We start from the raw sequence: 14,557 nt of genomic DNA, 5'->3' as shown, positions 1-14,557 counted from the left end.
GAGAGCATTTTGGTGCTCATGCTCAGAATTCAGTAGGATTTAGGGTAGTTATAGAAAAGGATAAAGGGGGAACAGGAATAAAAGTTCTTAATTGGGGTGAAGCTAATTTTGCTGAGCTGACATGGGATTTGGCCCAAGCGGACTGGAAACGGCTACTTGATGGTAAATCAGTGTCAGAGCAATGGGAGGCATTCAAGGAGGAGATTCTGAGGGTACAGAGCCAGTATGTTCCCTTTTTTTAAAAAAAAAGGGTGAGGCTAACAAATCGAGAGCCCCTGGATGTCAAGGGACATACAGGGCAAGATGAAGAAAAAAGGGAAGCTTATGACAGATACTGAGAACTCAACTCTGCAGAAACTCTAGATTATAAGAAGTGCAGGGGTGTAATTAAAAAAGATATTAGGAAAGCAAAAACAGAGCATGAAAGAATGTTGGCAAATAAAATCAGGGAAAACCCAAAGATGTTTTATAAATCCATTAAGAGCAAGAGGATAACTAGAGAAAGAGTGGGGCTTATTTGAGACCATAAAGGAAATCTGTGTGTGGAGGCGGAAGACATGGGTAGGATTCTTAATGAATACTTCGCATCTGTTTTCACAACAGAGAGGAACGATGCAGACTTTGCAATGAGGGAAGAGGAATGTGAAATATTAGACGAGATAAACATAGTAAGAGAGGAAGTTTTAAGGGGCTTAGCAGCTTTGAATGTGGATAAATTCACAGATCCAGATGAAATGTATCCCAGGCTGTTAAGAGAAGCAAAAGAGGAAATAACAGAGGCTCCAGCCATCATTTTCCAATCCTCTCTGGCTTCAGGTGCAGTGCCAGAGGACTGCAAAAGTTCTACCTTTGTTTAAAAAGGGAGAAAGCGATAGACCAAGTAATTACTGGCCAGTCAGCCTAACCTCAGTGGTGGGAAAATTATTGGAAAAAATCCTGAGGGAAAGGATAAATCTTCATTTGGAAAGACATGGATTAATCAAGGACAGTCGGCATGGATTTGTCAAGGGAAGGTCATGTCTGACTAACTTGATTGAATTTTTCAAGGAATTAACCAGGAGGGTCGATGAGGGCAGTGCATATGATGTTGTGTATGTGGATCTTAGCAAAGCTTTTGATAAGGTCCTACATGGCAGACTAGTCACGAAAGTACTAGCCCATGAGATCCAGGACAAAGTGGCAAGTTGGATCCAAAATTGGCTCAGAGACAGGAAGTAAAGGGTAATGGTTGATGGGTGTTTTTGTGACTGGAAGGCTGTATCCAGTGGAGTACCGCAGGGCTCAGTGCTGGGTCTCTTGCTTTTTGTGGTATATATCAATGACTTGGACTTAAATGTTGGGGGTATGAATAAGAAGTTTGCAGATGACACTAAAATGGGCTGTGTGGTTGATAATGAAGAAGAAAGCTGCGGACAGCAGGAAGATATCAATGTACTGGTCTGGTGGGCAGAATGGAATTCAATCCAGATAAGTGTGAGGTAATGCATTTGGGGAGGTCTAATAAGGCAAGGGAATACATATTAAATGGTAAGACACTGAAAAGTATAGAGGAACAAAGGGACCTTGGAGTGCAGATCCACAGATCCCTCAAGGAGCAGGCCAGGTAGATAAAGGTGGTTAAGAATGCATATGGAATACTTGCCTATATTAGTCAAGGCATGGAATACAAGAGCAAGGAGGTTATGTTTGAACTGTATAGAACACTGGTTAGGCTGCAGCTGGAGTACTGTGTGCAGTTCTGGCCACCACATTACAGGAAAGATGTGATTGCACTGGTAAGGTGCAGAGGAGATTTACAAGAATGTTGCCTGGACTGGAGAATTTTGGCTATGAGGAAAGATTGGAGATGCTGGGTCTGTTTTCTTTGGAACAGAGGAGGCTAAGGGGACACCTGATTGAGGTGTATAAAATTATGAGGGGCCTGGATAGAGTGGATAGGAAGGGCCTGTTTCCCTTGGCAGAAGGGTCAACAACCAGGTAGCATAGATTTAAAGTAATTGGGGGGAGGTTTAAAGGAGATATATGGAGAAATGTCTTCACCCAAAGGGTGGTGGGGGTCTAGAACTCACTGCCTGAAAGGATGGTAGAAGCAGGAATTGTTATGTATGTAACTATGTAATACTTGCCACCAGAGGACGCGACTGTTGGAGTCCTAATGGTCACCTGCACACACGTGCAGGGCCAGTATAAAAGGTTGGCTGCCATGTTTAGGCACTCTGGAATTGTAATAAATAAGACTAAGGTCACACTAAGTTTAGCTCACAGTACTCAGCCTTGTTGAGTTCTTGTATACACAACAATTGGCGACGAGTAACAGAATACGAACCTTCACGCAACCATGGCTGCCATTGGAATATTAGAGAGATTCGTAGAGAGTGATGATTGGGAAGCCTTCGTCGAGCGTCTCGACCAGTACTTCGTGGCCAACGAGCTGGAAGGAGACACTAATGCGGTCTAGTGCAGGGCGGTTCTCATCACCATCTGAGGGCCTAAAATATACGGCCTCATCAAGAATCTGCTCGCACCGACAAAACCAACGGAGAAGGAATATAGAGTTGTGCACGCTGGTTCGGGATCACCTCAAGCCGAAGGGGAGTATCCTCATGGCCAGATATCGTTTTTACACGCACCATCGCTCCGGGGGCCAGGACGTGGCGGATTCTGTCGCCGACCTGAGGCGCCTCGCGGGACCTTGAAATTTTGGAGCTGCACTGGGGGAAATGCTGCAGGACTTTTTCGTGCTGGTCATCAGCCACGAGGTCATTCTTCGAAAGCTGCTGGCTGCCGAAATTCTAGACCTGAGCAGGGCCGTCGCGATCGCCCAGGCATGCATAGCCACGGACGATAACATCAAACAGATATCTTCTCAACATTGAAGCTCACCGGCAAGTACTGTGCATAAAATGACGTCACTAGCAGGCCGAACTATATATGGCAGGGCCTATATGTCTGCGGCTGCAAGACCTTTGATGACTCAGAGTCCGCTATCTGGGGTGAATGTGAATCCATTAGCACCGTGTTGGCACTGCGGGGGTAATCATCGGGCCCATCAATGTCGATTCAAGCACTACATGTGTAAAGGCTGCGCAACAATGGGGCACTTCCAGCGAATGTGCAAACGTGCTGCTACACACCATGTGGCAGAGGATGATCGATCCGGCGTGAATCACGCAGCATAGGCAACTCAACCCGAGGAAGAAGTGAATGGGGTACATACCTTCACCAAGGGCCCTCTTATAATGCTGAAAGTCAAATTAAATGGAGTTCCAATATCCATGGAGTTGGATACGGGTGCGAGTCAGTCAATAATGAGCCAGAAGGCTTTCGAGAAACTGTGGGGCAATAAGGCACAAAGGCCCAAACTGAGCCCGATTAATGCAAAGCTACATACCTATACCAAAGAGCTCATACCAGTCATTGGAAGTGTGGCAGTGAAGGTATCGTATGATGAAGCTGTGCATGACCTATCATTGTGGATTGTTCCAGGCAATGGCCAAACGCTGTTCAGCAGAAGCTGGCCAGAAAAGATTAGATGGAATTGGAACAACATCAAAACACTATCTTCAGCGGATGACGCCTCGTGTGCTCAAGTACTGAGCAAGTTTCCCTTGCTATTCGAACCAGGCATCGGCAACTTCACAGGCACCATGGTGCAGATCCATCTAGGCCCCGATGCATGGCCCGTTCATCACGAGGCTCGGGCAGTTCCGTACATGATGAGGGAGAAAGTCAAGATTGAACTGGACGGACTCCAACGCGAAGGAATCATGTCGCCAGTCGAGTTCAACGAGTGGACCAGTCCAATTGTTCCGGTGTTGAAAAGCGATGGCACGGTCAGAAGCTGCGGAGACTACAAGGTAACGATTAACTGAGTCTCACTACAGGACCAATACCCGCTGCCCATGGCGAATGATCTGTTCGCAACGTTAGTGGTGGAGGGGTAAGAAGTCGTTCACCAAGTTGGACCTAACCGCTGGCTGAATCTTCGAAAAGACTGACGTGCATCAACACACACAGGTGCCCTTTCGGGATTCACTCGACAACAGCCATTTTCCAGAGAAACATGGAGAGGTTTTCTGAAATCTGTTCCGCGCACCGTTGTGTTTCAAGACGACATCCTGATCACCGGTCGTGACACCATCAAACACCTACACAACCTGGAAGAGGTTCTAAGTTGCCTAGGCAGAGTGGAACTCAAGCTGAAATGCCTCCAAGTGTGTTTTCCTGGCGCCATAAGTCGAATTTTTGGGGAGAAAGATTGCAGCAGACGGCATCAGGCCCACGGACTCAAAGACCGAGGCCATCAAGAATGCACCCAGACCACAGAATGTGACGGAGCTGCGTACGTTCCTGGGGAATCCTCAACTATTTCAGTAGCTTTCTACCCGGGTTGAGCACGTTGTTAGAGTCTTTGCACATGTTGCTACATATGGGTGACGACTGGGTTTGGGGTAAATCTCAAGACACAGCTTTTGAGAAGGCCAGGAACCTGCTATGTTCAAATAAGTTACTTGTACACTATGACCCATGTAAACGTTAGTGCTAGCTTGTGACGCCTCATCGTACGAGGTCGGCTGTGTGTTACAGCAAGCCAATGTATCGGCAACCTCCAACCAGCTGCATACGCATCTAGGAGTCTGTCTAAGGCTGAGAGAGCCAATAGTATGGTCGAGAAAGAGGCGTTAGCATGTGTATATGGGGTTAAGAAAATGCACCAATACCTATTTGGACTTCGGTTTGAGCTTGAAACTGACTACAAGCCGCTCATTTTGCTGTTTTCAGAGAGCAAAGGTATAAACACCAATGCTTCGTTCCGTATCCACAGATGGGCACTAACATTATCCGCTTATGACTATGTTATCCGCTACAGACCCGGCACTGAAAACTGTGCCGATGCTCTCAGCTGGCTACCATTACCCACCACTGGGGTTGAAATGGCACAGCCCGCAGACTTGCTACTGGTCATGGATGTTTTTGAGAGTGAGGGGTCACCCGTCATGGCTCGCCAGATCCTGTGCTATCATTAGTAAAGAGTTGTGCCCTAAATGGGAACTGGTCGACCGTTCCCAGGGAAATGCAAGATGAAATTAAGCTGTTTCACTGACACAAAGATGAAATGTCCATCCAGTCGGATTGTCTCTTATGGGGTAATCACGTGGTTTTGCCAAAAAAAGGCAGGGAAACGTTTATACGTGACCTACACAGTACCCACCCAGGCATCGTCATGATGAAGGCAATTGCTAGGTCGCATGTTTGGTAGCCCGGCATTGACTCGGACTTTGAGTCATACCTGCATCAATGCAACACTTGCTCACAACTGAGCAATGCACCAAGGGAGGTTCCACTGAATCTGTGGTCATGGCCCTCCAAACCGTGGTCCAGGATCCACATAGATTTTGCCAGCCCCTTTCTTGAAAAGATGCTTTTAGTAGTAGTGGATACTTACTCCAAATGGATTGAATGCCTAATCATGTCAACCAGCACGTCCTCAGCCACCATTGAAAGCCTCCGGGCCATGATCGCCACCCATAGCTTGGCCGACGTCCTTGTCAGAGATAGTGGACCGTGTTTCACCAGCTTGGAATTTAACGAGTTTATGACCCGCAATGGCATCAAGCATGTCAGGTCTGCTCCATTTAAGCCCGCGTCTAACGGTCAAGTGGAGCGGGCAGTCCAAATAATCAAGCAGAGTATGAAACGCGTGATGGACGGCTCCCTGCAGACCCGCTTGTCTCGCATTCTGTTCGGTTACCGGACGCGACCTCACTTGCTCACCGGGGTTGCCCCAGCAGAATTGTTAATGAAGAGAGCCCTCAAAACCAGGCTCTCCCTAGTCCACCCGGATCTTAATGATCATGTGCAAACCCGGCAACACCGCGCGGCTGTTTCACGTGACATTGATGTTAATGGCCCTGTGTTTGTCCTGAATTATGGTCATGGTCCCAAGTGGGTTGCTGGCACTGTTTTGGCCAAGGAAGGGACTAGGGTGTTTATAATCAAACTGTTAAATGGCCAAACATGCAGAAAGCATTCAGATCAGACCAAATTGCGATTTACTGACAACCAGGAACGACTTGAAGAGGACATCACCATCAACGATCCACCAACACACACCCAATCAGCAATTGACCTCGCTGCCAATCACGAGGATGAACCCACTGTTCCTGACAGTCCGGTCAGACCAGCTGTGGTGCAGTGCAACAATGGTCTGACCAACTCACACACGCCAGGGTTTGAACTTAAATGATCAACCAGGGAGCGAAGGGCTCCGGATCGCCTCAACTTGTAAATAACTTGTACCGAAGAATTTGGGGGGGGGGGGCCCCGAGGGGCGAGGGAAGTGATGTTATGTATGTAACTATGTAATACTTGCCACCAGAGGGCACGACTGTTGGAGTCCTAATGGTCACCTGCACACACATGCAGGGCCAGTATAAAAGGTTGGCTGCCATGTTGTTTAGGCACTCTGGAGTTGTAATAAAGAAGACTAAGTTTAGCTCACAGTACTCAGCCTTGTGGAACCCTCACCACATTTAAAAGATACTTGGATGTGCACTTAAAGTTCCGTAACCTACACGGCTACGGACCAAGAACTGGAAAGTGGGATTAGGCTGGATAACTCTTGGTCGGCCAGTGCGGACACGATGGGCCGAAATGGCCTCCTTCCGTGCTGTAAATTTCTATGATTCTATGAAAAGGTTACTGCACAAAATAAGAACTCACAGGCTGGGGGTAATATATTAGCATGGATAGAGGATTGGCTAACTAACAGAAAACAAAGCATCGGAATAAATGGGTTATTTTAAGGTTGGCAAACTGTAACTAGTGGCATGCCACACAGATCAGTGCTAGGGCCTCAACTATTTACAATCTATATTAATGATTTGGATGAAGGGACCGAGTGTAATGTAGCCAAGTTTGCTGCTGATACAAAGATAGGTGGGAAAGCAAGTTGTGAGGAGGGTGCAAAGAATCTGCAAAGGGATATAGATAGGCTAAATGTGTGAGCAAAAATTTGGCAGATGGAGTATAATGTAGGAAAATATGAGGTTATCCACTTTGGTAGGAAATATAAAAAAGCAAATTATTATTTAAATGGGGAGAGATTACAAAATGCTGTGGTACAGAGGGACCTGGGGGTCCTTGTACATGAAACACAAAAAGTTAGTATGCAGGTACGGCAAGTAATTAGGAAGCCAAATAGAATGTCTGCCTTTATTGCAAGGGGGATAGAGTATAAAAGTAGGGAAGTCCTGCAACAACTGTACAGGACGTTGATGAGGCCACAGTTGGAGTACTGCATACAGTTTTGGTTTCCTTATTTAAGGAAGGATATACTTGCACTGGAGGCAGTTCAGGGAAGGTTCACGAGGTTGATTCCGGGGATGAAGGGGTTGTCTTATGAAGAAAGGTTCAGCAGTTTAAGCCTATACTCATTGGAGTTTAGAAGAATGAAAGGTGATCTTATTGAAACGTATAAGATTCTGAGGGGGCTTGACAGGGTAGATGCAGAGATGATGGGGCTGAAATTCACTAGAAAGCTGGCGCACCTATGATTTTTAGAGTGGTACCTACCGCTGGAATCCTTGCTACGGTAGGTAGAGCCATTTTCAGGACTTTGAAATGTTTTTCAAAGTCCCACAGGAGATTACTCATAATGGGGATGGGCCTTAGACTGAAAGCCAGGCTGACTGGCTGAAAATGGGTCGGACTGGACCTCTGCCATTGTCAATCAGCGGTGGAGTCATGACGTCACAGAGCGTGAGCATCACCACGCTCTCTGCCCCCTGTTAAAGGGGAGAGATTCTATCATTTTTTTTATCTTTGACCACTGGGCCACCAGGGAGGGTTTCAGCCGGGCCAACAGCCTGGCACCCAAGAGGGGGTGCCAGGCTGCCGAACCCGGGGCAGTATTCTGCCTGCTGATTGGCAAGTCGGCCGGCAAAAATGTTTCCATTGCAGCCGTGGCCTTTTAAGGGCTGCCGTGCTGTCAGGCCGCACTCGGTGCGAAGATGGTGCACAGACAGAAAAATCTGCCAGGGGCACCGCGCGGCGGGGGATCGACGAGTTCAGCTGAATATCGGGAGGTAAGTATTTTTATTGATTAAAATTGGCGGTGCAACCACTTGGGCGGGATGGGGTCCAGGCCGAAAAATCCCCGACCTGAATTTAGGTTGGGTCGGCCAGTTGACCCCAAAGCAGCGGCCATTCAATTTTTAAGCATGGTCGTCGCAAATAGGAATTAACGGGTCTCTTGAGACCCTGAATTTCGGCCCCGTTGTTTCCCCTCGTTGGGGAATCTAAAACTAAGAGGCATAGTTTCAGATAAAGGGGTTGCCCATTTAAAACAGAAATGAGGAGGAATTTCTTCTCTGAGGGTCATGAATCTTTGGAGTTCTCTACCTCAGAGAATTGTGGAGACTGGGTCATTGAATGTATTTAAGGTGGGGATAGACAGAATGGAGTCAAGGATTATGGGGAGCGGGCAGGGAAGTGAAGTTGATCAGATCAGCCATGATCTTATTGAATGGCGGAGCAGGCGCAAGGGGCCAAATGGCCTACTCTTGCTCCTATTTCTTAAATTCTTATGTTTTGGATGCATCTGAACTCCATTCAGATCACAACAGTGAGCTTAACATTTTTTCTTCTTGTGGATGAGAGCCAGATGGTTGATGTGAAGTGAGAATTATGCAAGTGTTCCTTTAGCCCTGAAGAGTATAAATGGTTGATCAGCATTGGTATGAGAGTTTATTCTGTGTCCCTTCTGACTTTGGAAGATTGGGTTAAGCAATTTAGCTAAACAAACTGATGTGTTGTGATTTGTATCTTCCAGTGTGATGGTATTGTCCTTGATCTAAGCAACACATCACTGGAAGGAATTGCAATCCTCAACATTCCTAGCATGCATGGAGGCTCCAACCTTTGGGGTGAGACGAAAAAGCGAAGGAACTATAACCGTATGAGTAAAAAAGTCCCAGAGAAACACTTTTCAACAACAGTAACAGATGTGAAGGAGCTGAAGTTCTGTGTGCAAGGTAAGAAACACAAATTATTATGCTATTTAACTCATGGGTTTATATTCGTGTCAATCTGCCACCAGTGAATTTTCAAAAGTGTTGTGAAACATTTTAATCACATAACTATTGTAATTAGCATGCGAGAAAAATGTGTCACAAATAGCAGCGCACTGTGAGCCCTTTCAGGAATCCAAGCATGTCGGCTACACTGCAACAGGTCATCATCATCATCGTCATCATCAAAGGCAGCCTCTCGGAATCGAAGAAGACTTGCTTCCACGCTTAACATGAGTTCTTAGGTGGCTGAACAGTCCAATACGAGAGCCACAGACTCTGTCACAGGTAGGACAGAGAGTCGTTGAGGGAAAGAGTGGGTGGGACAGGTTTGCCGCACATTCTTTCCGCTGCCTGCGCTTGATTTCAGCATGCTCTCGGTGATGAGATTCGAGGTGTTCAGCGCCCTTCCTGATGCGCTTCCTCCAATTAGGGCGGTCTTTGGCCAGGGTCTCCAAGGTGTCAGTGGGGATGTTGCACTTTATCAAGGAGGCTTTGAGGATGTCCTTGTAATGCTTCCGCTGCCCATCTTTGGCTCATTTGCCGTGAAGGAGTTCCGAGTAGAGCGCTTGCTTTGGGAGTCTCGTGTCTGGCATGCGAACGATGTAGCCTGCCCAGCGGAGCTGATCAAGTGTGGTCAGTGCTTCGATGCTGGGGATGTTGGCCTGGTCGAGGACGCTAATGTTGGTGCGTCTGTCTTCCCAGGATCTTGTAGGATCTTGCGGAGACATCGTTGGTGGTATTTCTCCAGCGACAGGTATTGCATGACCAGCTACACTGTAACTGGACACCCTCAAAGCCTCCTTGATAAAATGCAACATCCCCACCGACACCTGGGAGTCCCTGGCCAAAAACTGCCCGAAGTGGAGGAAGAGTATCCGGGAGGGCGCTGAGCACCTCGAGTCTCGTCACCGAGAGCATGCAAAAAGCAAGCGCAGGCAGCAGAAGGAGCGTGCGCAAACCAGACTCCACGCCACCCTTTCCTTCAACGCCTGTCTGTCCCACCTGTGACGGAGACTGTAATTCCCGTATTGGACTGTTCAGTCACCTAAGAACTCTCTCTTCCTCGATTTCGAGGGACTGCCTATGATGATGATGATGATGATGATGACGACACCCTAACAGGTATTGTGTTACCAGCTACACATTGTGGGTCACCTCGACCTGCAAGAGAACACCTCCGCAGGTCGGGGCTTCAAAAAGAGCTGGAGCATGCCACTGCAGTTTCCAGCGCGAGCTGACACAAATCTGCGACGGCTTCGAGGTGAACGACTGGGTGACGTCATCAGGACCCAGGTCGTTGTTTGGAGTGTGGGCAGGAACATCGGCGGGGCCCTGGTAGAGCAGAGGTGTGGGAAGGTCGTGATAGACTTACGACGATTGATCAGGGCGGAGGAACGATGAGGGATCGTGACTGAGATTTGGTGGGTGATCGTGGCAGTCTTTCGGTAAATGTTTGGTGTGGAGGTGCAGCGGGAGATCGTAGCGGAGGTGCAGCGAGTGTTTTTGTGGTGGAGGTGCGGTGAGGGATCGTGGCAGAGATGTGGCGAATGTTTGTGGTGGAGGAATGGTGAGAGATCATGGCGGAGATGAGGTGAATGAGGGTACGGGGCCCTGAAGAGCTGAGGGCCCAAGGGCAGCATGGGCCTGCCCACACTGCAATATGTGTGCGCTCTAGGTTCCATGCAGCAGAGCAGGTCTCCAGTCGTCCTGGTTAACCCTTGCCACTGGATAAAGGTCTAGTTCTGTCAAGCCAGTGAAGTGGCTGATGTGCAACGGTCACCACACGTTAAAAAAATTCACAAACAGGCATCTTCCACCTCCTCAATTGGAGTTCAGGACTGGAACATTGGATCCTTTATTGAAACAACTGTGAAAGCAAGTCATCCTCGTTCGAGGGACTGCCTATGCTGATGATGAACAGGTATTGTGTTACCAGCTACACTGTAACAGGTCATCATCATCATAGGCAGTCCCTCGGAATCGAGGAAGACTTGCTATGATGATGATGATGATGAACATAAAATGGAAGTTTAAAATTGGGCAGCAAACAAATCAACTAAATACATGTGTTTAAATTATACTTTCCTCTTTAAGTAACACAATAGCGGTTGATAGTATAGCTGGTAACACAGGTATTGTGTGACCAGCTACACTACAACTGTGTTACCAGCTATACTATAACATGTATTGTGTTACCAGCTGCACTATAACAGGTATTGTGTTACCAGCTACCAAGCTCATGGTCTACAGGGCTGTAGTAATACCCGCCCTCCTGTATGGCTCAGACATGGATTATGTACAGTAAACACCTCAAGTCGCTGGAGAAATATCACCAACGATGTCTCCGCAAGATCCTACAAATCCCCTGGGAGGACAGGCGCATCAACATCAGCATCCTCAGCCAGGCTAACCTCCCCAGCATTGAAGCACTGACCACATAGTTCGCATGCCAGACACAAAATTCCCAAAGTAAGTGCTCTACTCAGAGCTCCTTCATGAGCCAAAGGTGGGCAGCGGAAACGTTACAAGGACACCCTCAAAGTCTCCTTGATAAAGTGCGACATTCCCACTGACACCTGGGAGTCCCTGGCCCAAGACCGCCCTAAATGGAGGAAGTGCATCCGGGAGGGCGCTGAGCACCTCGCGTCTCAATGCCAAGAGCATGCAGAAATCAGGGAGGCTTTGAGGGTGTTCTTGTAGCGTTTCCACTGCCCACCTTTGGCTCGTTGCCATGAGGGAGCTCCGAGTAGAGCACTTGCTTTGGGAGTCTCGTGTCTGGCATGCGGACTATGTGGCCTGACCAGCAGAGCTGATCGAGTGTGATCAGTGCTTCAATGCTGGGGTTGTTAGCCTGAATGAGGACGCTGATGTTGGTGCGCCTGTCCTCCCAGGGGATTTGTAGGATCTTGCAGAGACATCGTTGGTGATATTTCTCCAGCAACTTGAGGCGTCTACTGTCCATGGTCCATATCTCTGAGCCATACAGGACGTGATCCTTACCAACGGATCCATCACAGACCCAATCCACATCCGGACCGGGGTCAAACAGGGCTGTGTCATCGCCCCAACTCTCTTCTCAATCTTTCTCGCCGCCATGCTCTACCTCACAGTCAATAAGCTCCCCGCTGGAGTGGAACTAAACTACAGAGCCAGTGGGAACCTGTTCAATCTGCGCCGTCTCCAGGCCAGGTCCAAGACGACCCCAACCTCCGTCGTCGAGCTACAGTACACGACATACAGAGGCTGCACTCCAGGACATAGTCGACGTATTTAATGAGGCGTATAAAAGCATGGGCCTTACGCTAAACATCCATCTCTATCTATATACTGGATGGGCGAGTATTATTCATTTCATTTGGCACTAATTAGGTTTTAACTTTTTTTTCTTCTAGATTGTTAACACATATTTCATACCCTCAATACTAAATGTACTCATCGGTTATGTTTTTTCCTCCTTTTTCTGCTGCTTGACCTACTCTTTGTGTAAAAGGCTTAACTCCTTACTGGAATATGATTCCATGAGTGCCTGTATAATGAGCATTAACAGACTATTTAACCACCAGTGGCATCACAACTAAGTCCAGTGATGTCCTTGTAGAGTATCCACATATTACCACTTCCAGGAGGGAACACTATATAGCAATCAGCACGGGAACCCTGGTGTATTTTCTCCTCCTTAACCCCAGGGGCTGATGTTAACTGTACTGCCCCAACTCTAGTGTCTGAAGAATCTGGCATACTGCTCCAAAAGGTTCAATAAGCCACGGGGACAATTGTGGCAACATTTTTAATTAGGGATTGATATGAAAATGGAACATTTTGATCAGAGTCTCTACGTAACCAACATCTACGAGCCAGTGAGTAGTTGAATCAAATGTAATGCCATTTTCTAAGGTTACTTTCCTGTTGTCATAGCTACTTCAGCCTGTACATTAAACATAAATAATTAATATATGTAGTAGAGATTATTGCTCATTGTTAGGTGCTGAACATTTTTTGCGATTTAATGTTCTATGACTCACACCTCAAGATTATCCAGATGAGAACACGGGTTTTGCAAATGGATATTTTTACTTGGCATGTAGTTAATTTCTGGGAAGGAAAACTGTCTCTTTCTGTTTTGCATCCAAAAGAAAAACATTATTAAAACAATTCACTATGCTAGCAGATACCCTTGATAACCTATCAAGAATGTACAGAACTGGAAAAAGACCACCCAGTCTCTAGGCAATATGATATTCCTCAATGACTCTTATACCCTTCTATTACAATTTTCTCCAGGTAGTTCTTCAAATCTCTCTCAAATTTGTTGATACAATTAGCCCCTCACTGCCTGGCCTTGATAGCCCATTTCATATATTCATCGACATCTACATAAAGTTGCAAAATCTAAATTGTCTTTTCACTCTCGCTCTTCTCTGTTTAAGGCTATGCCTTTTTGTAAAATCTGTGACAATGTTACACATATTGACGTTTATCTTGTCTGTAAAGACCACCCCCGAGTAAACATTCCCAGTTTGCTTGTGCCTAATCCCAGCTATCAATTTAGTTGCCTTTCGCTGAACCACCTTCAATGCCTGGCTCATAATATAGTGGACAAAGTTGTATACAGCCCGCCATTTTAATTATTTTTATGAATGTAGAATTAGCAGCATTACCACAGAACTCCGAGTGCGGCAATAGAATGGTGGAATGTTTTCACCAGTGAGAGATGCAACTGCTGTCGCCCTACACTGCTGAGTTCCTGTCTCAGCTGTGCTGCTATTGCATGGCACCATGTGAAAGCCTCCCAACTAGGAGAAGGGAAAACTGAAAAGAAAGAGTCATTCCTAATCCACTCTTGCAAGCATCTTTGCAGTTAGCCCAAGTGGTGTTAACAAAAGCCTGGAAGTAGGTGGATCAGCCAACCACCCTTAATGCACAAAGGAAGATGGTTCTGGTGGTTGGAGGTCAATCATCTCATCTCAGCCCCAGGACATCACTGCAGGAGTTCCTCAGGGCAGTGTCCTAAGCCCAACTATCTTCAGCTGCTCATCATTGACCTTCCCTCCATCATAAGGTCAGAAGTGGGGATGTTCGCTGATGACTGCACTGTGTTCAGTGCCATTCGCAACTCCTCAGATAATGAAGCAGTCCATGCCTGCATGCAGCAAAACCTGGACGACATTCAGGCTTGGGCTGAAGTGGCAAGTAACATTTGCACAACACAAGTGCCAGGCAATGACTATCTCCAACAAGCGAGAGTCTAACCACCAACCCTTGACATTCAACGGCATTACCATCACCAAATCCTCCACCATCAACAACCTAGGGGTCACCATTGACCAGAATCTTAACTGGACCAGTTACATAAATAATGTGGCAACAGGAGCAGGTCAGAGGCTTCTTCGGCAGCACCTCCTGACTCCCCAAAGTCTTTCCACCATCTACAAGGTACAAGTCAGGAGTTCTCCACTTGCCTGGATGAGTGCAGCTCCAACAAC

The 14,557-nt window shown here is 47.1% G+C and overlaps 1 protein-coding gene across 1 annotated transcript in view; it reads left to right on the top strand.

The window, feature by feature from the left end:
* The window catches only part of LOC139259133 (diacylglycerol kinase beta), an 805,220-nt gene that overhangs the window by 712,158 nt on the left and 78,505 nt on the right, over positions 1-14,557 (top strand). The window contains exon 22 of the mRNA XM_070874836.1: positions 8,834-9,035. Within this exon, the coding sequence (XP_070730937.1) occupies positions 8,834-9,035 (202 nt within the window). The remainder of the gene's footprint in view (positions 1-8,833; positions 9,036-14,557) is intronic.

The sequence above is a fragment of the Pristiophorus japonicus genome, chromosome 3 (genome assembly GCF_044704955.1).
Source record: "Pristiophorus japonicus isolate sPriJap1 chromosome 3, sPriJap1.hap1, whole genome shotgun sequence".
NCBI classification, from domain to species: domain Eukaryota; kingdom Metazoa; phylum Chordata; class Chondrichthyes; family Pristiophoridae; genus Pristiophorus; species Pristiophorus japonicus.
This window is presented reverse-complemented; position numbering and strand designations above follow the sequence as displayed.